This window comes from Myxine glutinosa, chromosome 8, assembly GCF_964187855.1.
Source record: "Myxine glutinosa chromosome 8, kmMyxGlut1.1, whole genome shotgun sequence".
Taxonomy (NCBI): domain Eukaryota; kingdom Metazoa; phylum Chordata; class Myxini; order Myxiniformes; family Myxinidae; genus Myxine; species Myxine glutinosa.
This window is the reverse complement of record NC_136268.1, coordinates 42890619-42916617: the sequence shown is the minus strand read 5'-3', so window position 1 is coordinate 42916617 and position 25999 is coordinate 42890619. Positions and strand designations below refer to the sequence as shown.

Genomic DNA, 25999 nt, shown 5'->3' with positions numbered 1-25999 from the left:
TTGGTAGAGCATAAGCAAAATATGTCCAGGGTAGAGTGAGACTGGGTCTTAATCTGAACTGATGGCATGAGATGAGGCTGTTTAAGAAAAGGAAGGATTTGATATCGATTGCAACGATCGACTCCATGACCTTGCTGATCATTAGAAGTAAGCGGATAGGTCTGTAGTTAAGGGTATTGGTTTTTGCACCTTGTTTATATAATGCCGTGATGTTGGCTGATTTCCAAATGGAAGATGATCTAGGATGAACAGATTGAATGAAAATGCGCAAGAGCAGCAGCAGAGCAGGTGTTTAGAATGCATGTGTTGATGCCATCTGGGCCAGTTGCAGAATCAGAGTAGTCTTCATCATGATTGGCAGCAAATTAGTAAAAAGGCACATGTAGGTGATATGTGAGCTTTTCCTGAAACGTTATGCCTCAACTTCAGAACCAAGTTGTACAAAACTGCAGCTGATGCAAGGATTGCATAAATCGAGTGATGGTGACATTGCAGAAGAACTCATTCCTTTCACATTCTCCATAATGATTCCAAAGAGAGGGCACTGTATGGAATTCAGGAAAGGTGGTAGGTGCACTCTGGGTGAGGAGGAGGAGGAGGAGGAGGTGGTGGTTTCAAGTGTCTGTGCTAGGCTGTTAACGAAGCACTGCTCGTCAATGGAAGCAGCAACCTTGTTAGATCGTCCCCTCTAATGAAGAATTGATTTGTGCCCTGGACAGTGAATCCATTGCCTGGTGCTGGAAAGGATATGAAAAGGGCATCGTCTGGTGTGGCCCTCTTTACTTATTTCGAGAGCATTGTCACTGTCTCAATGAGCTGTCTTGTAAAACGCCTCCTACCGAGGAGTCGTGAAAAAATTATCAGATAAGACGAAACATTGAGAATGCCATGGGAGATAACGAGCGATGAACAACACTCCTTGATTGGAAGAGTTGAAAGAAGAAAAATATTTTTGGTCTCGCTGTGCCGGGTTTTTAATCTCTCCTATTTTTACTCTACTCCACCCAAAATATATTTATCTTGTGTGCATGGGCATTTGCAGACAAGGTTATGAAACATCGATTTGGATCTTTGTTCTTTCCAACAGAACGCTCTAATTTTGCAATTTCATTCTCATCACCTCCTTCACGATGTTCCCAAGACAATTGATTGCTTTTCTTTCCTTTTTATATTTATTTTAACCCACCTGTCACAAGAGAAAGCCAATGGGTGGGGAAATTTGCCAGTGGCTGCAAACCTGGCAGCGTGTAAGATATCATCGCTGAGCAAACGATTCCGAAACTGCTCAAACAAAATTGCAATCTTTGCAGATTGAAGCAACTTTTTCTTGGGATCGCAGTTGGTGGAGTTGCGGATGTGGCATGTTTCTTTGGGTGCATGACCCCAAAGCTCTTCGTTTAAAACGTTTCTTTAATTACATAATGTAAACAGTCGAAAATATTTTCTGCTTATGACTCGTTTTCAATGATGTAGTAGCCCTGGGATGTTTTTGTCTTGCTGCGTTGGGTTTCTCTTCACAAAGCCTTCTGTTAGGCAATTATCTTCGGCTTTGCCGTCTGGTTTTAGAAACATCTGCCAGGCATGGAGAATAATTCGGGCATGCTCATTAGTTCTGTGCTAATTTGGAAACTGCTGTCGGTATTTTATTTTGTGCTTTGTGCGAATGATCATCTTTGAGCTCTATGGCTCACGTGCAAATTTATGTCCTTGACATTTCGATCTCTCGGGCCCCATCATAACTGCTTAGTTAGTCCGTCCAGCAGCTTTGACTTTGCATTTTGACGGTTGTAATTTTTGCCGGAAAGTGTTCACCTCGGCATGTCAAATTGGTTTACCAAATTATCTTTGACATCGTCGGAAGAGAGATCTACAAAACAGAGGCCTGTAATGGCCTCTTGGTGCCCATGCATCTGTGTATTTGCCATGACGAGTTATGCCATTGAGAATTTGTAATCTAATTGTGTTTGCACAGTGGATTAACAAGATCTCCTTTTGTTGGCTTTCAACATTTGTAACGTGAGAGCAAGATGTCACCTCATTGGAGCAAAAGCTGGTGTATTTTTTTTTTAATTTAAGGCACGTGGTGGGGCTTGGACACATTAATTACATGCAGGAAATGGACTGGAGAGATCAGTGTTCTTTTTATATGATTTACAAAGACAGTAGACCATCGGCAAATCCCACATGGTATAGGAATTTAACCTGGAATGCCAGCATCCTGCATGTGGGCAAGTGCTCAGAGGAGAACATGAAATAAGGCAATTTAAAGCCTCCATTTGTGCTGTTCGTGGGTCATTGGCAAGCAGTATGTCACCATACATTCATCCCACTGACTAAGATAAGGAAGAGAGTGGAGATGAAGATCGGACAAGAGCAGCATGGATTTAGAAAGGGTATGGGGGCAACAGATGGGATGTTTATGCTGAGACAGCTGCTGGAGAAGAGGTTTGAGGTGCAAGGTGAAATAGCATTGGGATTTGTGGACTTGGAGAAGGCCTACGGCACTGTCACGAGAGATATGGTAATGACGACACTGAGATGGATGGGAATGCCACCAGCAGAAGTTATGTTGGTTGAAGGAATGCAAAAGGTAATGAAGGGAAGTGTTTTGGTTGGTCCTTGGATGTTGGAGGAGTTCAGTGTGAACATCGGTTTGAGGCAGGAAAGCGCTCTCAGCCCACTCATGTTCATCATGGTGATGGGCTGGTAAGCAGGAAAGCAGGAAGGTGAACATGAGGGTTATTCTGGGTAGGATATTGTATTCGGATGATCTGGCTGTTGTGGTGGAGAGTCGGCCGAAGATGCAGGAAGTGCTGGGGGAGTGGAAGGAGGCATTTGGGAAGCATGGGCTGAAGATGGGTGTGGAAAAGACTGAGGTGATGTGGGTTGGGCAGCAGCAGAGGAAATAAATGAATATCAAGTTAGAGAGTAAGGAGATCAGACAGGGTAATAGGTTTGAGTATCTCGGGGGGTGGACAGTGACAGGGGATGGTAAGTGCAGATGAGCTTGATGGAGAGATTGGTGAAATAGGCTGTACACTTGGTGACTATTTTATCATTTGTAAATGCAAATTGCATTTGCAGTTTATGAACCCAGCCTTGATTATAATCTTATGCTTTTATGTTTTATCTTAAAAAAAAAAAAAAAGTTCTCATGTTTGTGTGATGTACTCTTAGCTGGACTCTGTTTGGTTATCAAAGGTGAACTTTCTGTGTTGCAGGCTTCATTGCTGCAGATATCAAGGCGGCCCGGTCAGGCACACAGCGTTTGCTTATCACAGATTACCTGGAGGGTGGTGCGCTACAGGACTATTTGCGAGCAGCGGCGATTGATGGCAGGGGTGTTCTCAGACTAGCGTACTCTGCTGCCTCTGGCCTCTGCTACTTACATACAGAGATCCATGGGACGCGTGGCAAGCCCGGCGTTGCTCACTGCAACCTCAGCAGTCGTACATTGCTCGTGCGCCGTGATGGTACTTGCGCCATTGCCGAGCTTGGTCTGGCTGCCGTGTTTAACAGGTCAGTTTCTGTTCTGTCACTGTCTCATTGTGTCATGAGGGTGACACATACTTGCATCACCTCTGATGCCTTTTCGAGTTGTTTATATTTGTTATGTTCGTCAGTTATTTATATGTATTAGAGATACAAGGATATTGTGGAAGTTTACCCATAATAGTTACAAAGTGTGAAAAGCATTTTAAATTTCTGTTCAACACTTTTGAAAGTGGGGAGAAAGGATGACAAAACAACTGTTATTGATATTGAGGGATGAAAGAGGAATGGAAGTGAGCTTTCAAAGGGAGGAGGTGAATTGTGGAGGGAAACTAGGTGTGGGTTTCTGGAGGAACACATGTGACCTTGTTGTGGGGGACTAGAGGGGCTGCATTGGACAGAAGAGAGAAGAGGGCACATGGAGTGAGACCAGAAGTGAGGTGAAAGCAAACTGAGACTCCACCAAAAACTGCCTGTGGTTGGCACGAAGCAAGCCTTAGGCACTCGACCACCTGCTGAGCACTGACCATAGCACGCAAAGCCTTGGACTAGATATTTGCCAAGAGAGCAGGTAGGCAGCAATTGCATCAGCCCACAGTTGAAAACCATACTCCATGATGATTTAGATGCTGGTCTTGCACACTGTAAAGAGTTCTGAGTAGCTCAAAGTGGACTTGGCTATGCGGATCATAACAGGGCATCTGCTAGCCTTGGCAGCCCAGTTTGGAGATGTGGTTTGCCCAAGATGGGTTGTGACAGATTGTGTGGACTAAGAGCTTAAGGGACTTCACCTTTTTACAGGGGTTGGCCTGACAGGTACACTGAGAGGTTTTGACAGCTGACCCTGATGAAGGGACAGAGTGAGAGCTCGGATTTGAGTGTGTTAAAAGACATATCAGCCAGGAAGCTGACAAACAACTTGTATTTTCCAAATCTATAGACAGCAGTGCCATGCTAGACTGTGTCGTACTAATACTTTGTATATATTTTAGGGCTACTGTAGAACCATGGCATTCATGGGGGATACATTCCTGAAAATGCTGCGAATGTCGAATCTTCGAATGTCGGGGTGTTGTTTCAATGGGAAAAAGGGGGATAGCTTCCCTGGATTTCGTGATTCATAAGGGAAAATTTTTAAATTTTACGAACCCAAATGCACATAATTACAGTTTCATTAAAAGATCTTCACAAATAAAAGAACAGCAGCAGCAGCTTCCAATTTTTTTTGGAAGATTATGGTACAGTACGATATAACTTTTGATGATGGTGGTTATCAAAGATTATGATTATTTAGAATCCAGTGAACTCGACGAACTCCTCTGAAGAGGATGCAGGTGAGGTAGCTGATGAGACTTGCACTGAAGGGGATTTCAGGTGAGGGCACTGAAGGTGTTGAGGTGGAAGAGCCAGGGCGAAAACGATGGGTGATCACGAGCTGCTTTGCTACGTGCTGCAGATTTCTGTGCAGTTCTTTGTTCAGCAGCAAAATATCATCCATCCCCTCTTGAACTGGAGGTACCGCTCCATCGCTGTTGTCATCTTGAAACCTGTCAGCGACTGACCTCGTATCCTCCAGCACCTCAGCCAGGAACTTGATGGTCAGGTTGGGCCTCGCCACCTCTTCCTCCTCTACACTGCCCTCCTCCTACTCCTCCTTGGAAGCCTTAATGATGGCCTCTAACTCTTCTTTAGCCAGCTCCCCACCATACGAGGCGATGAGCTCCTCCAAATCCTCAGGTAGAAACCTTCCCCTCCCACCTGCCATGCAAACCCGGTAATTTTTGCCTCTCTTCCATGTTGTCAGGAAAGCCTGTGAGGTTGTTGACTGCCTGTGGCCATAGATTGTGCCAGAAAGCATTGATGGTGGAGGCTTTGACCTCATCCAGAAAGTCCTTGATGGCGCTGATACAGTGCGTTATGTTGAAGTCTTTCCAACATTTCCTGATAGTAAGTGCGGGGTCACACTCCACAGCATCCAACATGCGATTGAAGGTGCAGCAGGTGTAACATGTTTTAAACGTTGAAATCGCCCTTCGTCAGCTTTGGATCAGAGAGGGGGTGTTGGGTGGCAGGAAGATGACCTCGACTTTGGCACAGGCCACCTTCAGCACATGAGTAGCCAGGAGCATTGTCCACCAGAAGCAGAACCTTGAAGGAGAGGTTATTTTCTGGCAGGTGCCTCTCCACTTGAGGAACGAAACAGTTGTGGAACCAATCCATAAAGATGGTAGCTGTTACCCACGCTTCTGTTGGCCCTCCAAAATATGGGCAAAGTTTGCTTGTTTTTGCCCCTGAGAGCACGAGGGGGGCACGGTGCAACATCATTGGCTTCATCGTGTCATGTAGTCCCCTAGGCATTGGCGCAGAGGAGAAGAGATACCCGGTCCTTAGCAGCCCGATGTTGCTCTCTCTCGCTTCGAGATGAAAGTCCTCATGGGCATTTTCTTCCAGAACAGGCCGGTCTTGTGTGCATTGAAGACTTGCTGCGGTACATACCCTTTCTCCTCGATGAGCTGCGCGAGTTGAAGAGGGAAAGTTCCAGCTGCCTCGTGGCCCGTTGAGGCACACTCGCCTGTGAGCTTTAAATTGTGGAGACGGTTACCACTCTTTGAAGTGGCCAAACCACCCCCTGCTGGCTTGGAAGGAACTCGGGCCACTTCTACCCACATCACTCATGTTTACAGCACCACCCATGCCAGCCAGACGATGGTACATTCACTTTGCCTTTTCACGAATTGGAGGTCTACATATAGGAATGTTCCTCTGGGCACAGTCCTCCAACTACACATTCAATACCTTCTCCATTGCTTCAATGTGAACGTCCCTGACCTGAGTAACCACTTTTATGCTGGGCACTGCGCTAGCCACGAAAGTTTCACGAATCACCTTCCCGTTTTGCTTTATGTAGTGCGCAGTCGACTCGTTGACGCCACAATGCCCACCAACAGAGGCAGCACTGTGTCACCTCTTGATAGCCGGTGGAGTAGCTCCACTTTCTGGCTCAGGCTCATGACTTTTTTCTGCCTCTTGGGAGCAGACACATCTCCAGCACCACTCGTATGATTAGACCCCGTGATCGAATGATGTGCGCAAAAAGCTCACAAGCCTGAGGAATCGCAGCAGGTCAAGACAGCGGGACGAGAACAAAGAATGAGACCCAGGACACGCTGCATATAAGTAGTCATGCACGGATTGTGTCGGAAGTGGAAGATGCTTTTAGAACTGTTATGTGTGTGGCAGTTGGGAAATGGTTAATGTGTGCCTGGAAGTGGTTTTATGCATGATGCGTGGAAGATGATTTTAGAAGTGTTATGAACTCGGCTGGAGGGGTATGGTTGGTTAGAGTTGCTTTGTGTTTATTCGTGGCTGGTGGGGGATGGTTGGTTGGAGCTGCTTTGTTTTTATGCACGGCACGGCTTAGAACTGCGTCATGCACGCAGCTGGTGGGGGGTGTTTTTTGCACCTGCGAAAAACCACAAAGCCGTGTGAAGCACAGGGCCGTGGATGTTGAAGCAGGCCCCATTTTATGAACTGCAAATACGCGGGGTCCGTGAATGTCAAATCCACAATTGTCTGGGTTCTGTAATATTGTAGTTTAAGCTCCCCCTCTCGTGACCATCTATTATTATTGCTGATTCAAGCATAGTTTACAATAAAGAGGGAATTCATGATTACCTGCTAGATCAGACTGAACTCCTGTTCCTTCATTCCCTTGATGTTTGTCTGTACCACTGTCAGTTCTACCCTCCTCTGCCCTGAGCCTCTCTCCTATAAAGAGAAAAAAAAATGACTGGAATTTCCGTTATTGGAGCTTTGGCACAACAAAATAATGAAAGGAAATTTAGGTTGAATACAACAGTGGAGTTGATGGTTTTTCTTTGTTAGGGGAGGGGTGTAGTGGTTAATCCTGGAAGTCAGTGGATCAGTATACAGTGCATACTGCATACTCTTCACCATAGGTGTTCAGGCAATGGTACTCGTCTTTGTAAAGTCTGAGACTCGTCAATGTCTGCGGACAAGATAAACAATGGATTTTGTCAATTAAAAGTTGTTAAGCGTATTTAAACCCCTGCTCTGCAGGGAAAAATGGCCTCTAAAGGTGGTTCTTCTATTTAAACCATCGTGGGAAACAAAGGTGAAGGTGGGAGTGCATCAGGGGTCAGTACGAAGTCCACTACTATTTGTAGCTGTGATGGAGGTGCTTGCTCAGAACGTAAAGGAGGGTTTACCATGGGAGTTGTTGTATGCAGATGATCTGGTGTTGATTGCGGAAAGTATGGATGGATTGAAGGAAAAGATGAACAAGTGGAAGGAATGTATGGAGACAAAAGGTCTGAAGGTGAATATCGGAAAGACGAAGGTAATGGCAAGTGAAAAAGCATGTGGTGAGGTGGAAAGAACTGGAAAGTGGCCGTGTGCTATGTGCAGGAAGGGTGTCGGAGTGAACTCCATTCAATGTACAATGTGCACTGAGTGGGTTCATCAAAAATGTAGTGGTCTGAGAGGGTCATTAACCAGTTTGGCAGCTACATTGAAATGTAAGGTGTGCACAGAGGGAGCTGCAGATGGAGGAAATGTTGAGTTGGATCTTGGAGACCGTGAATCTGGAAGGTGTGAAAATATTTTGCTACCTCGGAGACGTGCTGAATGGAGAAGGTGGATCAGACTCGGCAACGGTTGCTAGAGTGAGATGTGCATGGAAGAAGTTTCGGGAACTGAGTGGTGTGCTGATGAGGAGGGGAGTGTCGTTGAAGCTGAAGGGAAAGGTGTATGCTGCATGTGTGAGAAGTGTTATGATTTATGGGAGCGAGACATGGGTAATGAACGTAGAGCAGCAACGAAGGCTGGAAAGGGTGGAAATGCGAATGGTTCGGTGGATGTGCGGAGTATCGTTGAGAGAGAGGAAGACAAATGATGAATTGCGAAAGATGATGGGAATAGAGCCTGTGATTGATGCTGTGAAGAGAAACAGGTTGAGATGGTTTGGTAATGTGTTGAGGAAGGCTGATAGTGACTGGTTGAGAAGAGTGATGGAAATGAATGTAGAAGGAAGTAGAGGACGGGGAAGACCGAGAAAGGCTTGGCCAAAGATGGTGGAAGAAGAAATGCGGGCAAGGGGGTTAACAAGGGGAGATGCAGAAAATATGGCAAAATGGAGAAGATTGTCATGGGGACCGCAAGGCTAACCCCCTCTCTAGCAGGGAAAATGGCCTTAAAATGCATGTTGTGTTTGTTGTTGTGGGAAACAAAGAGCAGCTCTTCATTCCAAGCACATGACCTTAATCAAAGCAAGACATCAAGAGTAACCTTTTGCTCTGACGAAGGGCCAACACTCAAAACGTCAACCGCGATGGTAAACATACCCTTGTTAACCTTTTGTCGATCAATTAAGGCAGTCAGGCAAATGCATCGGAAGATGGAACTGTCGAGTGGCAGACTCTGTTGAGAATATATGAATTTTTTGTGCAATAACTTACCATCATTAACGTCAAATTGTTCCTGCTGATTGAGTTATTGGAGTTTGATGTGTTATCTCGGTCTATAAAATATTCGCCCTAATTGGGACACCGAAAGCTTCTGTCCATGAAATTGTAAAAGTGCCCATATATGGAATTGTTATGAACCAACAACGTTAATGCCCACACTGGTCAAATCTTCATAATGAATGGTAAGTCCTCAGGTGGAATGTGGAGCAGCACTAACCACAGATAACTGTGCAGTGGCTGTGGTTTGAAATTAAGGAATTTTTATGAATAGCAAAAAAAACGCTCTGCAGCAAACTTGTGCACTCTTTAAAATTGAAGGCTGTGTGCCTCATGACGTGATTCTGCGTACCACCGCCCCCTCCCCCCAACCCCCTCACAAGGTGTGAGGAATTGGAATCCCACTGCTTATTTGGCTGTTTCCGATCACCCATAATCAAAATCTTAATGTTTGTTTGTTTATTCATTCTTTGAACATTCGTTTGTTCATACATTTATTTATTTCATTTATTCAGTCATTTATAAAATACCTCCACCACTGAAAATGGACGTTTGTTTTCACCCCTGTCTGTCGATGAGCAGGATATCTCAAAAAGTTGTGGATAGATTCAGATGGAATTTGGTGGACAGGTTTGGTGTGTGACAAGGACGAAATTGTTGGATTTTCGTGGACAAGGATCCGGATATGAGAATTTTCCAATGTAGAAAGTCATTCATCACCATTGAGGGATGCGACTAAAAACTATATATAGCATGATATTTCAAAAAGTTGTGGATGGATTATGACAACACTTGGAGGATGAGTTGGTTTGATGACGAGAACGAGCCAAGCTCACACCTAGTTTGCCTTCATGCTGTACAAACCAAAGCTTACAGAATCATTGGTATCTCTGTCATACAGAAGTTTCTGTCAATCTTCGACTCTGATTCTGAAAATGGACCAGACGGCATCAGCCCACGTGTCCTGAAATCCTGCTCTGCCGCTCTTTCACTCCGTCTCTCTGTTCTCTTCACCCATTCTTTTGCTCAAGGTCATCTGTCTTCAACTTGGAAATCAGCCAACATTACCGCTGTACACGAAAAAGGTGCAAAAACAGATCCTTGCAACTACAGACCAATCAGCCTGCTCCCAATCATCAGCAAAGTCATGGAATCCATCACTGCTTCGGATATCAAATCCTTCCTCTTCTCCAATGGCTTGATCTCTGATCATCAATTTGGATTCAGACCAGTTCACTCTACTCTGGACATGCTGCTTCTGCTGTCTCAACAATGGATGGAGGTCCTCAATGTCAAACAGGAAATTAGAGCTGTCTCCCTTGATATATCACGTGCCTTCGATACGGTCTGGCACCCCGCTCTGCTCACCAAACTCTCCTCCTTTGGTATCCATGGAAATCTCCACGCATGGCTTGCAGACTTCCTCTCTGGTCGTAGTCAACGTGTGGCCCTGAATGGATTTCTCTCATCTCCCCTTCGTATTCAGGCTGGAGTTCCCCAAGGCAGTGTTTCTGTGCCCTGTGCTTTTTCTGGTCTTCATCAATGATCTCTATGACTCTCTGGAAAATCCTCTCTATCTCTCTGCTGATGACTCCACTCTCTGTCGCCCCATACCTCATCCCTCAGATCGGCAGTTCGCAGCCTCCTCACTCTCTGCAGACCTGGACAAAATCACAGACTGGTCAAACAAGTGGAACATGTCTTTCAATCCTGACAAATCTCACACTCTTACTATGTCTCTTCGAAATGACCGTCTCGACAACCCTCCCATCTACTTTCTCAACAATCCTCTCCAAGAAGTTCTGTCACTCAATCTATTGGGTCTCACTATCTGCCATGATATTTCCTGGGAAAAACACATTTCCAAGCTGGCCTCCAAAGCCAGTCGCCGATTGGGCATTCTCCGTCATGCGAAGTCCTTCCTTAGCACACCTGAGCTCCTCACCACATACAAGGCTTTCATCCGCAGCTCAATGGAATACTGCTCTCCTCTCTGGGCTGGTGCTCCTGCCTCACACTTTGCTCGGCTTCACGCTGTTGAAACCAAAGTTTTCAGAATTATTGGAATCTCCCGCGATGAAGCCTATTGTGAGGGCCTTTCACTCACTCACCACAGGCAGGTTGGTGGTCTTTGTCTTCTACCGACTCCTCTCTGGCCTAGCCCCCCCCCCCCCCAGTCCTGTCTGTGCTCTGTCCCCCAAGTACTCCTACAGGTCACACAAGATCTGCCTGCAACCCTCTTCTGGTGAAACTGCCAAAATCAAGACTCTCTGCTCACCTTCATTCTCGTTCCTCTTTTCTCCCGCCTCTGGAACAAACTCCCTCACTCTCTTCAATCCCACTCATCCCTCCAGGTCTTTAAAACAGCTCTTCACCACCATCTCTTATCTTCCCCCATCCAAAACCTTGATCTTTTCTACCCCTGTTAATTCACCCCAGATCCACTTGTCTGAAATACCGACTTCTTTCCTGGAAGTCCTAGCAGTGTCCATGTGTTTTTTGTTTTGTTTTGTTTTTACCTTTTACACCCCCGAAACCCCCTCCCACACCTCCTCCCCCCAAGCCCTCTACCTCCCACAGATCTCCCGATGTCCCTGCTCTCAAATGTTGTACTTGTGTGCTAACCCCCCTCTCTCCCCATCTTGTCTCCCGCTCCCTTTATTTCCTCTTATGTGTCCGTTTTTTTTTGTCATTAATGTTAGCTCTTGCACGAGTCTCGATCTTGTATACAAAAAAATATAAATATATGTTGTTTTCCAACATCTTGCAGGGTCCATAAATTTCGAAATGAAGGAACAATTGCAACGGAATTTCAAAATGAAGAATTAACTTTCTGTTATGTGTTATAGCTCTTCCACGAGCCTCAATTTTGTCTACTAAAAAGTAACTACGTCCCCACAGAAGAGCAAAAAGCTGGATGAGGCACGTACGAAATGTCTGTTGTGGAATAGCTCGACATGATGAGCGCAAACAGAATGGCGCATTTGATTATTGAAAGGCATTTAAGCACATTGGAACTATTACTGTACTATTACAACTGTACAATTACAACTATTACAACCAGTGTTTTATGCATCATGAGACGAGGTCTGTGTCCACCACGCAAAGAAGTTCGGACAACATTTGTATAAAGTCAAAAGTGAAGGGACAAAACAATGGAAAGAGCTATTGGCCGTCGGTAGGCCCTTGGCAGAAATGCCACAGCTGCATTTGCCGACAGCTGCGCCGAGCTTTCAGGAGGGGAGTTTGTGAGTGTGACATTCCAGAAGTCTCGGACTGTTTGAACATCACATGCTTATTGACATTTGGAGCTCCTCTGCTGCACTTTGACCTTTTAGAAATAGCTGACTCCTCTGTGGGCAAAACTGGAACTTGACACAGCTCGTTGTTTTGAGCTTTCGTATCTCTTCCCCCTCCCTTTCCCTCCTGTTTTTTTTTTTTCCATCATTTTTCCCCATTTTGAAGTGGTAATAATATTCTCGATTATCCTTGTATATTTTTCTGCTCTGACGGAAGCCGCTTTGATTTTGGGGCTTTCATTTATGAACCCGTTGAAATGAAACTTCTGGGCAGTAGTTTATGGAACTGGAAACTTTCTGCAGTCAGACGCAATCGCTTTTTAAAACGAATACTATACTGGTCATTTTGGCCCACACCTTGGTCTTCTTTTTCTTCGTCATCCTCCATCTCAAATTAGTATGAACAAATTGATTCAGTGGAATATCATTTCTCTTCTATGTCCAGATGCCAGTCCAATTAACAGACCACACCATGATGAGTTTGTTTTGTTTGGAAAAAGATCAACCCCAAAGCTAAATTTGTACATCAACACATTGTTATTCCTATTTTTTTCACAAGGAATTTTTACATTCAATCTTGTGGTGATCAAATCAGGATATATGTAATCATTTTCCCGTATCACTTTGTTACATTTAACACGGACATTGCACAATGGCGTTTGAACGCTATCAAACCACCAGATTCATCTTCGTATTCAAGTCTAATATTATTTGAAATAAATTCTAAGACATCAGGCTCAAAATACGAGGAAGTTATCGATAAGAAGGCCTGCCCCCCCCCCCTACCTTTTCTTCGAATACCATGGTTGAGCATGCCCCTCTCATCCCCCTCCCCTCCGTGGGATACCCCGGTAAAGCAATCTTCTGCCTGTGTGCCGGCTGCTCGGAAAATGAACACGTGCACCGATTCCCAGGAGTGGATTTGAGGCATTAATAATATACCAGGAAAAATAAAGAATTTAAAATTGCTCCCTTAAAGAATTTCCGTATTTTGTTTTTTTGCCACCATTCCCGCTCTGCGCACTTGCCACTCAGCGCAATCCCTGCGCATCGTAAGAGGCGACCAAGGGTTGGCGTCAGGAAGGGCATCCGGCCATAAAAACATCGCCTCAAACAGGGAGCCATGATTGTCATGGGGCCTGCAAGGCTAACCCCCGCTCTAGCGGGGAAAATGGCCTTAAAACGATCATTCATTCATTTATTCCCGATAGTATTTGCTTAACTTTCATTGATAAAGATAACTTATCGTTTTCAATTTTACCTTGAGTTTTACTGAAGTTCCACACAAACTTCAGATTTTGTTTTTTTGCATACATAGTCGAGGTTCATGGAAGAGCAAGTACAGTGAACAGATCAGGACATAACAGATAAAAACAGGTTGCAAAACACGAACGCATGGCGTAGTAGACTCCAAGGAGGGAAAACTGGAAAATTTGCATGGATTTGGGTGGGCTTAGCGAGGGTAGAAAATATCATCGTTTAGGATTGGGGATGATCTGCGATGGTGGTCAAAAGCTGTCTTGAAGACCTGGAGGGAAGAATGAGATTGAAGAGAGTGTAGAAATTGGTTCCACAGTCAGGGGAAAAAGAGGAACAAGTTGGTGGAGGTGAGCAATGATGCTGGATTTAGGTAGTTTCACCAGAACGGGTTGATGGTGGACCGTGTGAGCCCTGTGGAAACCTTGAGGTGAAGGGGGGTGGGGGGGGGAGGGAGGACAAAGCATGGAAAGAGCAGAGGTTGCAAGACCAGAAAAGAGGCAGTGAAAGACAGAGATCACCAACCTGTCTACGATGGTGGAGTGATAGATTCAGCTTCAGAGCGGGAAATTCCAATAACCTTGAAGACCTTGGTTTCCATGGCGTCAAACTGAGCAATATGTTAGGCATGGGAGCCAGCCCAGAGGGGAGAGCAGTACTCCATCGTGGTGCGGATGAAGGCCTTGTAGGTGGATTGGACTTCAGGTGTGCCAAGGAAGGACTTTTTTTTACGGCAGAGGATACCCATTTGTCAGCTGGCTTTGGAGGCCAACGTTTAAATGTGGTTTACTCAAAAAAGATCATGGCTGATAATGAGACCCAGGAGTTTGAATGGATAAACCTCTTCAAGAGGATTGTTAAGAAAGTAGATAGGAGGGTTTGCCAGACGGTTTTTTTGGGAAAGAGATAGAGTGTGTGATTTGTCAAGATTGAAAGATGTATAACAAGCGTTTGACCAGCTTGTGATTTTTTTTTTAAGGTCTGAAGAAAGAGAAGAGACTGCAGCCTCCAGCCTGCCTGTGTGAAGCATGAGGAATGTCATGGCAGAGGGTAGAGTCATCAGCAATAGATAATGGGGATTTTCCAGAGTCAGAGAGATAATTTATGAAGACCAGGCATAGGTCTGGTCCCGAACACTGCCTGGGGGCATTCCAGCCTTGACAGGGAGAGAAGATGAAAGGATTCCGTTGAGTGCAACATGTTGACTATGAGAGTAGAGGAAGTCATTAAGCCATGTGTGGAGTTGTCCTTGAATGCCATGGGCAGAGAGTTTGGAGAGTAAGGCAGGATGTCAGATTGTATCAAAAGGCTGAGATATGTCCAGAGGGACAACCGTGATGTCATGTGTGACATTGAGGGCCTCCATCCATTGTTGGGTGAGTAGAAGCATGTCCAAGGTGGAGTAACCTGGTCTGAATCCAAGTTGGTGATCTGAGAAAAGGAAGGATTTCGTATCAAATCCATGACCATCCTTGCTGATCATTGGAAGTAAGCTGATAGGTCTGTAGATAAGGGGATCCGTTTTTCCACCATTTTTACCTAATACAGTGATGTTGGTGGATTTCCAAGCAGATTGGAGATTACCTAGCGCAAATGACAGGTTGAAAAGGGCAAAGAGAAGATGCGAAAGAGCAGGTTTTTAGGACATGTGAGCTGATACCATCCGGTCCAGTAGCGGAGTCAGTCGAGGGTTGAAACAAACCTCTCCACCTTCTCAGGTGCAAAAGACAGAGCCCAGGAGCAGTTGGGTAACAATGGGAACCGAGAGTGAGGGTTTGGACAACAAGACTTGGAAGCAAACACAGAATTGAGGCAGTCACCCTGGTTGTTGTTTGATTAATTGTTATTCTTATTATTGTCGGTCTTGACAATAATCGACAATAACGACAATAATCGTTCAACAATTTATACTTCTCCCACCCCCAACCCCCCCTTCCCACGCCTCCTGCCCCCAAGCCCTCTCCCTCCCACACTTCTCCCTGCTCTCAAATGTTGTGGTTGTGTGCTTCCCCTTCTCTCCCCATCTTGTCTTCCGCTCCCTCTTTTTGTATATTTTGTTTGTCTGGTTGATTTGTTTGTGAAATAAATGTTAGCTCTTTCACGAGCCTCGATTCAGTATACAAAAACAAACAAACAAAAAAAAAAACTCAAATGTTGAACTGATGGTCACGTGCTCTGCCCGTGCAGTGAAACGAACGAAGTGGATCTCCCAGCATCCCAGCGACTTGGTCCGGCGAGATATTGTGCACCTGAGGTGTTGGACCAAAGCCTCAACAGGATCATGCTGCCTTCATTCCTTATGGCAGACATATACAGCCTTGGCCTCATATTCTGGGAAATTGCCCGCAGATGCACCTGCCAAGGTTTCTTTATTTATTTATTTATTTTTGCATTGTAACCAGCTGAGTCGTTTAAATAAAATTCAAATACATCGCCTGCCTCTGATTTTAGGAAACGATGTCACATGACCTTTAGCCTGCCACTGCATTGAGGTTTTGTTTTGTTTTTCACTGCTGTGGCACCATCATCAGTTTCCAAGCCAGACCGCAGGGTCAATTGCAAAGGTTAATTATAATTACCTCTGCAATTACTACGTCATTGTGTGCTGCAGTAACGTTGATAATTGCACGCTGTAATTGACACCAGGTCTGGGTTTTGGCACCGACTCCTTGCTCTGTTCATTCGGCATTTTGAAAACCATATTGCCGCAGTGTTTCCTCGGTGATTGCCTCATGGATTTTGGTAAAGTAGAAACAAAATGGATTTGTAGAACGTTTCCGTGTCGGGCTGATTAAACAATGCTCTTTTATCCGTTTTGAGGTCTATTTAGAGTTTTAAGTTGTTTGTGGGGTGGGGGAGGCTCCTTGATTTGCCTTTTATCCCATCGATCCGAGAAATTGCCTTCAGAATGATGCACAAAGTTATCGTTGTGTTTTTATTGTCCTTCAAATTGCCCTTTTGTTTCCTGTAGGTACGTGGCTCGACATACATTTTTTGCTCTCTCTTTTACTTTTGGTCCCACACCTGCAGTCTAGTTGTTGGACAAAGGGTAGCGTGTTGGTGCCAAATTAACCCGAGTCGGACAAATGTCCCCTTTCTCGGGTCCTGCGTCTGTAAATGATCACCACAAGAAAGGTTAACACGATGCTCATTCCATCCGGCCATATTAATGCCGGTGGCTTGATGTGCATCCTGTGCCTAATGTACTGTTCATGCACGGCTGCCCTGCCTGGCGCACTCTCCATCAAATTAATTCCACATTACGTCAAGCAAATTGGCTTTGCCACGTGCTAGCTCTCAAGATTAAACTTGCTCACGTGGCGCTACCCACATGGTACTGCAGCCGGGACCATTTCGAGCAGAATCTGCAACCTGCTTCCGTTCTGCACCGGTTCTGCACCGGTTCTTCCCGTGTCTTAAGGGTTCAACTTGGAGAGCAGAATTTCACATTTTGCTTTCTGGACTCGAAGCGTAACCGCCACTTTGCGAATTTGTCTCTTTGCGATTTATGTTCCCATTTGCACCACCTTCTGTTGCATCGGTGTCGCCCTCGTTTCCTTCACTCTCTTCTCACCCTGTGTTGCAGGTGTTGTCAATGATTATCGTCCACCTTATTTTGAAGTGGTTCCATCAGAACCCAGTTACAGCGAGATGCGGGAAGTGGTATGCGTGAAGCAGCTTCGGCCACAAATTCCCTACCGCTGGAACTCTGAGGAGGTAATGTGTCAGCTGTGCCGATCGAGGTTTAATCACAAAGTTTCATTCAGTATAGCGTGCTTTGTTTCCTTTGCTGGCTCTCAATTGCTCCATTTTTAAGTGCTATGATTAAGGCCTTTTTAAAATATACTTCACTTCTGCCAGTCTATGACTGGACAAAATTGCCAGCCGAGATGTGCACATAATATTAAAGGTATTAAGTAAACATGACTCCCACGGTGGACCAGCCTCAGTGTCGTAACGGTTAGTCTGGTAGGGTGGCAATTTGAATCTTAGTCGAGTCGTGCCAAAGACTTTAAAACTGGTTTGTGCTACTTCCTTGCTTTAAGCTCAGCATTTATAAAAGGATAGAGCACAGACAAGTAACCATAAGTTGGCAACCATTGTTCAGTTTTGATGGGCCGAACTACCTCCTGTGTTGAAGTTTATTTCAAGGGAACTCGTATTATATTATTACCTCCGCCACCAAAGGTGGATGTAGGTTATGTTTTCACCCCTGTCTGTTTGTTACTTGCCGTAAAAGATTCCGGCTAGTATGTTGGTTGGTTGGTTTGTTACTTACCGGAAAAGATTCCGGCAAGTATGTTGATCGGTTGGTTTGTCTGTTTGTCTGTTTGCAGTACTACGTCTACACCATTGCACGTAGAATCGCCAAACTTTACACACATATTTGTCTTGCCCTGGAATAGACTGTGCCCAATTTTTAACTCTCTCGGCCCAAGGCCTCCATTATTCGATAATTCAACAAGTACAAAACTTCATCCAATCAAGATGCAATTTCTTGAGCGCCATGTCAGCATAAACTGGTGGAGAAAAAATAATAATGATGACGTCATCGGGCACGTGGTTCCGCCACCATCTTGGAAAAACCGAAAAACTTTGCACCTCTATATCTCCGAAAGTGCTGAATAGAAAAAATTGAGACATGGCTCATTCTAAAGAACTCTCCATGGGGAATAAAATGTTAATGATGATGTCATAGGTGCCTCCATTATGACGTCATAATTCGACAAGTACAAAACTTCATCCGATCAAGATGAAATTTCTTGAGCATAATCCAGGGATAAATTAGTTTAGAAAACAAATAATGATGACGTCATCGGTCACGTGCTTCGGTCGCCATATTTGTCCAAAATGGCCGATAAAAAAACGACATTCCGGCAAGTCCTCGGTCTCTGACCGATTTTTCATCTGTTTGTCTGTCTGTTTGTGAACAAAATATCTCAAACAATTGTTGACGGATTCGGATGAAATTTGGTGGACCGGTTGGGTGTCTGAAAAGGGCAAGTAGATTCGATTTTGGTGAAGATCTGAATATGGATTCGGATATGAGAATTATTTGATTTTGTTAGTGATTCTTCACCTTCGGAAGATCGGGCCGAAAACGATACATAGCAGAATATCTCAAAAAGTTGTGGATGGATTTGGACGAAACTTGTTGGACAGGTTGTGTGTTTGACGAGGAAGAATCGATTCGATTTTGGTGAAGATCTGTTTATGGATTCGGATATGAGAATTATTTAATTTTTATAAGTGATTCTTCACCATTGTGTGATATGGCCAACCAGGCGGAGGTATGCTCTCTACTGAGTGCCGCTCTAGTTATAATTGCAGTGAACAGTAACCTTGAAAACATACTTGATTAAATCAAATTGAGAGATACCAGACAAGTGAGGGGTGGGGGAATAAGAGAATAAAAGTTTGTGGCCGGGCCTGCATGTTGCTGATTAATGGAAGCATCCGTCCTTCGTTGTTCTGTTTAAAAGGCCAGTGAAGGGGTCTTGGGCATTGTCAAAAGCCATTTGAACCAAAACAACGAGCTAGTTGGCAGAAGGACATGGATGCCAAGTATATATTTGCTCAAATTTTTATGCAAACAGTGAATATTGTGTAGCGTGGACACGGACAAGGATGGAATGAAGGAAGAGGAGGTTTCTCAAACTAGTCGATTAAAAGATCTTCATGGATCCAATTACACAGCAAATGACTTTGGGCCGAGTTGTATCTGTCCACAGCTTTGTAAAGTCAGTTGCTGATCAACAGAAATGACAAAATACCAATCTGCGTTGTGCATCGATACTGCTGGACGATAACCCGCAAGTTTAGGTTGAGAAATTGAATTTTTTTATTTTTTTTTTATTTTTATTTTTTTGTTGTATACAAGATCGAGGCTCGTGAAAGAGCGAACATTAATCACACAGAAAGACAAACAGACACATAAAACAAATAACATCGGGAGCGGTAGACAAGATGGGGAGAGAGGGGGAAGGACACAAACACAACATTTGAGAGCAGGGACCGAGAGACATGGAGACATCGAGAGATCTGTGGGAGGGAGAGGGCTTTGGGGGGGAGGCATGTGAAGGGGGGGAGGCATGTGAAGGGGGGGAGGCATGTGAAGGGGGGGGGGGGTGGGAGAGGTATAAACATATGGACACTGCCAGGATTTCCAGGAAATAAGTTGGAATTTCAAACAAGGTGGATCTGGGGTGAATTAGTGGGGGTAGAAAAGATCAAGGTTATGGATGGGGGAAGATAAGAGATGGTGGTGAACAGCTGTTTTAAAGACCTGGAGGGAGGAGAGGGATTGAAGGGAGTGTGGGAGTTTGTTCCACAGGCGGGAGAAAAGAGGAATGAAAGAGTGAAGGTGAGCAGAGAGCCGAGATTTCGGCAGTTTAACCATCAGAGAGTTGCTGGCAGATCTTGTGCGACCTGTAGGAATATTTGGGGGACAGAGCACAGAGAGAGCTGGGGGAGCAAGGCCGGAGAGGAGTCGGTAGAAGACAGAAAGACCACCTACCTGCCTGCGGTGAGTGAGTGAAAGGCCCTCAGAGATAGCTTCATCGCGGGAGATTCCAATGATTTTGAAAGCTTTGGATTCAACAGCGTGAAGCCGAGCCAGGTGTGAGGCAGGAGCACCAGCCCATAGGGGAGAACAGTATTCCATTGAGCTGCGGATGAAAGCCTTGTAAGTGGTGAGGAGCTCAGGTGTGCCGAGGAAGGACTTCGCACGACGGAGGATGCCCAGTCGGCGACTGGCTTTGGAGGCCAGCTTGGAAATGTGGTTTTCCCAAGATCCCAAGAATGTGGAGGAAGATCAATTAAGCTGCTTCAAGTATTTTTTTTTCCAGCGCAGTATTGAATGAAACTCCATTTGATGTTTTCAAACGAAGCTTGGTGGAGATTTAACCTTTCACGTTGGTTTATTTTATCCTTTTTCTCTCACTGATGCTGTAATTGAAGCTTCCCGAACATTGCAAAACGGTATAGCAAGGCCGACGCACACCACAACTACAACGACCGACAAACAATAACTACCAACGACATATCCGACGATGTAAGCATTACATCCCCATACGGTTTGTCCAGGATACAGGATGCCAACAACATCGAGCTTATCGCGTTAGTTGTCTGTTAGCTTCAATTGGAGAGGGGGGGTCACTCTGGCAAGGGAGAGGAGGATGGATTGGAGAACAAGTCAGACATTGCAATGCCATACCAAGAATGTTGTTCCTCTGATTATCGTCATCCGAGCTGTCCATTTCGTAACATAATTTTCACACAGATGGGACTTTTTAATGTTATTTTATTCTGAATTTCAGATTGTCTGAAAATGATGACCGTTATTTAGTCTGCTGTCTCAAAATAAATGACACGTGTTCAAACTACAAGCCAAACTTTTGCAGCCCATATCCCCTCGCTGGGGGTGTTTGCCAGGGCTGTTGAAGAAGGATGAATTGGAGATAGATGAGCTGTTGAGGAGGTCTCCAGAGTAGAGGTGCTTGTCTAAGCAATGTTCACAAACACTGTAGGTTGGATAGAAATGTATTACTTATTGGAGAAGAAAAACTAGACGAGATAAGCACATATACATACAAAGTGTAGCAGAGTTCCATAGAACAGTTCACTTGGTTATAAAAAAATATAAAATTACAGGACAGAATTTCACAGCATTAACACAGAGCAGAATACGCAGTTCATTGTTGGTGGATCTCTTAAGCCCATTTCACAAGGGTGCATCGGCACGAAGTACATGCTGTGTACTGGATGGAATGATGGTGTTTCGATACCTTTCCGATGGACGTGTTTGCGTGCATGCCCGCACACCTTTCACCTGCACCTGGAAACAATCTTCCAAGTTGTCTGTTATTTTCTAAGTGGAACTCGTCTTGTGCACCCAGGATTGCCTCTGTGCTTGCATCATTTGTTGGGCTTTACCCACTTGTAGTGTGTCACACTGACTGTAGTATCACTAAGAGAGCTGTTGAGTGAGGAGATACGCAAGAAAGCTGGAGTTGTAAGCGGTTTAGAGAGACTAGCTTGTGGTGCTTTGGACACTTGATGAGGAAAAGGAATGAAAAAACCAATCAGGAAAGCATGGGATTAGCCAATTAGAGGGTAAAGATCAAGAGGATGGCCGATTAAGATAGATGAAGGTCCTGGATAGAGACTTGAAAAGCATGGGATTGAAGATGCGGAGAATAACACTTTCATTAGGGAGAGAGGAAGATGCGGAGGACAGAGGGACTTGGAGAAGGCAGATCCGAGTGGCCGACTCCAAACTCTGGGATTAAGGAACAAAGAAGAAGAAGACACTGACTGTAACGTGTTTTTTTAGCCCCTCCCTTGCACAGCAGGAGACAGGGTTTTGCAATCACTTCTTTTGGTCTGTGTGTCTCTGTCTGTTCTGGGCCGTAACTTTTTTAACATTTGAGTTTTGTCATCGTATTTTTCAACAAAGCTTTATTATGATAATTCTGTCAAAAGGTTAAAGGTCAGCATCACCTAAAATCATCAATTTTCATCCAATTGACTTGAAATTTAAATTTACCATTTGAGTTTTGTCATCAATTTTTCAACAAAGCTTTATTATGAGAATATGGAGAAGATAACTTAATAATTTGGTCAAAGGTCAGCGTTACATGCAATTGGCAATTTTCATCAGATTGATCTAAAAGTTTAATGATTTGCATATTGCATCACTACGTCTACGATTTGCATATTGAATGCTCTATTGCTACGGGCCGTGGGTTCTGCGTGATGGCGAGGTGAGGCTTCATTCACGTAGATCTGTGGAAGGGGGAGGGCTGGGGGAGGAGGGAGGGGTACACAGTATCAAGCAAATGAACACTTCTAGTAATTTCAGGAAAGAAGTTGGGGATTTAAAGAGGTGGATTTGGGGTGTTTTAAAGGGGGTATAAAAGATCACGGTTTTGGATGGGGGAAGATAGATGGTGGTGAACAGCTGTTTTAAAGACCTGGAGGGGGGGGATGGGATTGAAGAGAGTGAGGGAGTTTGTTCCAGAGGCGGGAGAAAAGAGGAATGAAGGAGTGAAGGTGAGCAGAGAGTCTTGATTTTGGCAGTTCTCTCTCTGTCTTCTACCGACTCCTCTCCAGCCTTGCTCCCCCAGCTCTCTCTGGGCTCTGTCCCCCAAATATTCCTAAAGGTCGCACAAGATCTGCCTGCAAAACTCTAATGGTTCACTCCTTCATTAGAGTTTTGCAGGCAGATCTTGTGCGACCTTTAGGAATATTTGGGGGACAGAGCCCAGAGAGAGCTGGGGGAGCAAGGCTGGAGAGGAGTCGGTCGAAGACAGAAAGACAACCAACCTGCCTGTGGTGAGAGAGAGAAAGGCCCTCAGAATCAGCTTCATCACGGGAGATTCCAATGATTCTGAACGCTTTGGTTTCAACCGCGTGAAGCCGAGCTAGGTGTGAGGCAGAAGCACCGGCCCAGAGGGGAGAGCAGTATTCCATTGAGCTGTGGATGAAAGCCTTGTATGTGGTGAGGAGCTCAGAAGTGCCCAGAAAGGACTTCGCACGACGGAGGATGCTCAGTCGGCGACTGGCTTTGGAGGCCAGCAATGTCTCCTCAATTGGATCGTCATGTTTGCATTTTCCCCTCTACCTGAAATTAGTTCTTGTTTTTCCTGCTACGTGGACGGGGTACACAACTGGCGAGGTTATTTGTGCCTTTTTGGTGCTGGATGTGCCTCGTGTCATCCTCACCACCATTCTCACGCCACCTTCAGTGCCTCATCTGCTCCTCTTTTTCCTAAGATTCCTCATGAGTACTTTTTCCAGTATTGCACACTGGCAAAAATTAATTTGACTTTCATCTTAACATTTTCTTTTGTTTTGAGCAAAGCATCAACATGGGTGATCTCTTTTGGGGGTTTCTGTGTTTTACCAATCTTAATCCAATTCAAATAGTTAATTTGGTGCTATAGTGAAGGGCGTGCAGGATAGCCTAGGCCCTAGAGGTATGCATACACGCCTCTGAGCTGTTTAGCCCGGGTTTGAATACCCGACCCAACTATAAACTGTCATCCTGGTGCTTCATTGGAAGTGTGAGGCATGAATGTATGTGCCGTCCCTCGGATGGACGTTAAACTTGGTATATATTGGTATAAGTTATTTGGTGGTCGTTAAAGATCCCACCATGTTGTTAACTCCAAGCCTGGTGTTGGCTCAGCGGTTAGGGTGCCGGCTTGGGATCCTCGGATCCTGGGTTCGAATCCTGGTTGAGCGCTGAATTAACACCAGGGGGGTTGACTCAGCCTGTCATCCTTCCGAGGTCGGAAAATTGAGTACCAGTTCACTGGTAATTCCCTGCGTGTCGCAAAAGGCGACTAACAGGGTTGGCGGCAGGAAGGGCATCCGGCCATAAAACATTGCTTCAAAAAGGGGACCACCGTGCCCGAAAAAGGCCAACCCCCACCCTGCGGGGAAATATGGCCTCTAAAGGTGGTTCATGTTGTTAACTCCAACATCGAAGGTGGACAGAGGTTGTTTTCTTCACCCCTGTCGGTTTCTGTATGTGACCAAGATATCACAAAATGTTGTGGTCAGATTAAAACGAAATTTGATGGACATGTTGGGGGTGTGACAAGAACGCCATGATTAGATTTTGGTGAAGATCTGAATGCTGATCCGGATACTATAGTTTTAAAGTGATTCTTCACCTTGAGAGATGGAGCCAAAAACGATATATAGCATGATATCTCAAAATGTTGTGGACCGATTGGGACAAAACTTGGTGGATGAGCTGGTTAGGTGACAAAAACAAGGCGATTCGATGTTGGTTTATGCCCGGATGCAGATCTGACCTATCAGTGGGAAACAAAACGTAAACTGTTCAGCCCGGCGAAGAGATGTGCTCGTGAAAGACTTGGGAGAAAAACTTTCTCCGACTGACCCCACAAGAAAGGGGGAGTAATTGGGGCTTGCAGCAGCAGTAGCAGCAGCAACAATAGTAGTAAGAGTTTGTCGTTACCCTGCCCTCGCGAAGCGAAAAGCGGGGTTAAGCATTCAGCTACGTGCATGTGCCGTGTGCCGTACGTGTCTGCATTTTAAAAAAATCATTTTGTCGGCAACTGTTGGTTCGATTGACATGACATTTTCACCATATGAGCGCCTCCTCCTGTATAATATTTTGATGATTATTATGATGTCATCGGTCACGTGGTACAGCCGCCATCTTGGAAAACTTCGCACCTCTATATCTCTGAAACCACTCGATGGAAAAAATTGAGACCTGGCTCATTGTCAACTACTCACCATGGGGAATAAGATATGTTAATGATGACGTCATCGGTGCCTTCGTTATGACTTCATAATTCGACAAGTACAACACTTATCTGATCATTATTTTAAAAAAAATTCAGCAACTGTTGGTCTGATGGACACTAAATTTTCACTATAGGAGCGCCTCCTCCCTTAGAATATTTTAATGATAATCATGACGTCATAGGTCATGTGTTACAGGCGCCATCTTGGAAAAACCGAAAAACGTTGCACCTCGATATCTCCAAAACCACTCTACGGAAAAAATTGAAACGTGGCTCATTGTAAAGAACTCCATATGGGGAATAGGTGTTGTTAACGATGACGTAACTGGTGCCATAATTTATGACGTCATGCGACATGGACAACGCTTAGTCTGATCAGTTTGAAATGTATTGAGCGTGATCTATACAACAATTATATTGGAGAATATAAATTTATGATGTCATCGGTCACGTGGTCTGGCAGCCATATTGGATCAAAGAAAAAAAATGTTCAAAAACAGAAGAGTTGGCTCACAACATGTTGACTGCACAGGGTAAGTATTCTATGAATACCATCTAGTTGTTGTAGTAGTAGGTTGTGGTAAAATTTTACCAAATACTTAACTCAAATCAGCCGAAAAAGTGTTCCCTCCTCCTGCGTTTGTGTAGTGCTGTTTGCTCTACATTTTATTCCTGCTTTTCTGCACCCTCCCTTTGATTTGCCACAGGTGTTGCGGCCCTTGAGCAAGCTGATGGCCGAGTGCTGGGCTTCCAATCCCTCGTCGCGACTCACCGCTCTGCGTGTCAAGAAGAGCCTCGCAAAAATGGCCGAGGCACAGGACATTAAGATTCCGTGAGCACATTGATGTGTACCCTCAAACAAGGCAGCGTGCATTCAAGATGGTGTTCACAGGTTGATGGATCCGGTTCGCCATGTTGTCTGTGATGATCTGTGGAGGGGGGGAGGGGAGTTATATACATGTCTACACATATATATACATATATATATATATATATATATATATATATATATATATATATATATATATATATATATATATATATATATATATATATATGTGTGTATATGTATATATATATATGTATATGTATGTATATACATATATATCATGGTTGCAGATTGGACTGTGTGCAAAGCTGACATCTCGTGATGAGCATCGTGGCCCATTGCTCCAAGAGC

The 25999-nt window shown here is 44.8% G+C and overlaps 1 protein-coding gene across 5 annotated transcripts in view; it reads left to right on the top strand.

Annotated features, from left to right (window-relative positions):
* Positions 1 to 25779, top strand: part of LOC137416616 (bone morphogenetic protein receptor type-1B) — a 156658-nt gene extending 130879 nt beyond the window's left edge. For all 5 annotated transcript variants that reach the window (XM_068102264.2, XM_078783205.1, XM_068102265.2 and 2 more), the window contains exons 9-12: positions 3222 to 3519; positions 15719 to 15894; positions 17118 to 17248; positions 25527 to 25779. In XM_068102264.2, the coding sequence (XP_067958365.1) occupies positions 3222 to 3519; positions 15719 to 15894; positions 17118 to 17248; positions 25527 to 25655 (734 nt within the window). In that variant the 3' untranslated portion in view covers positions 25656 to 25779. The remainder of the gene's footprint in view (positions 1 to 3221; positions 3520 to 15718; positions 15895 to 17117; positions 17249 to 25526) is intronic.
* The last annotated feature ends 220 nt before the right edge of the window (positions 25780 to 25999 follow it).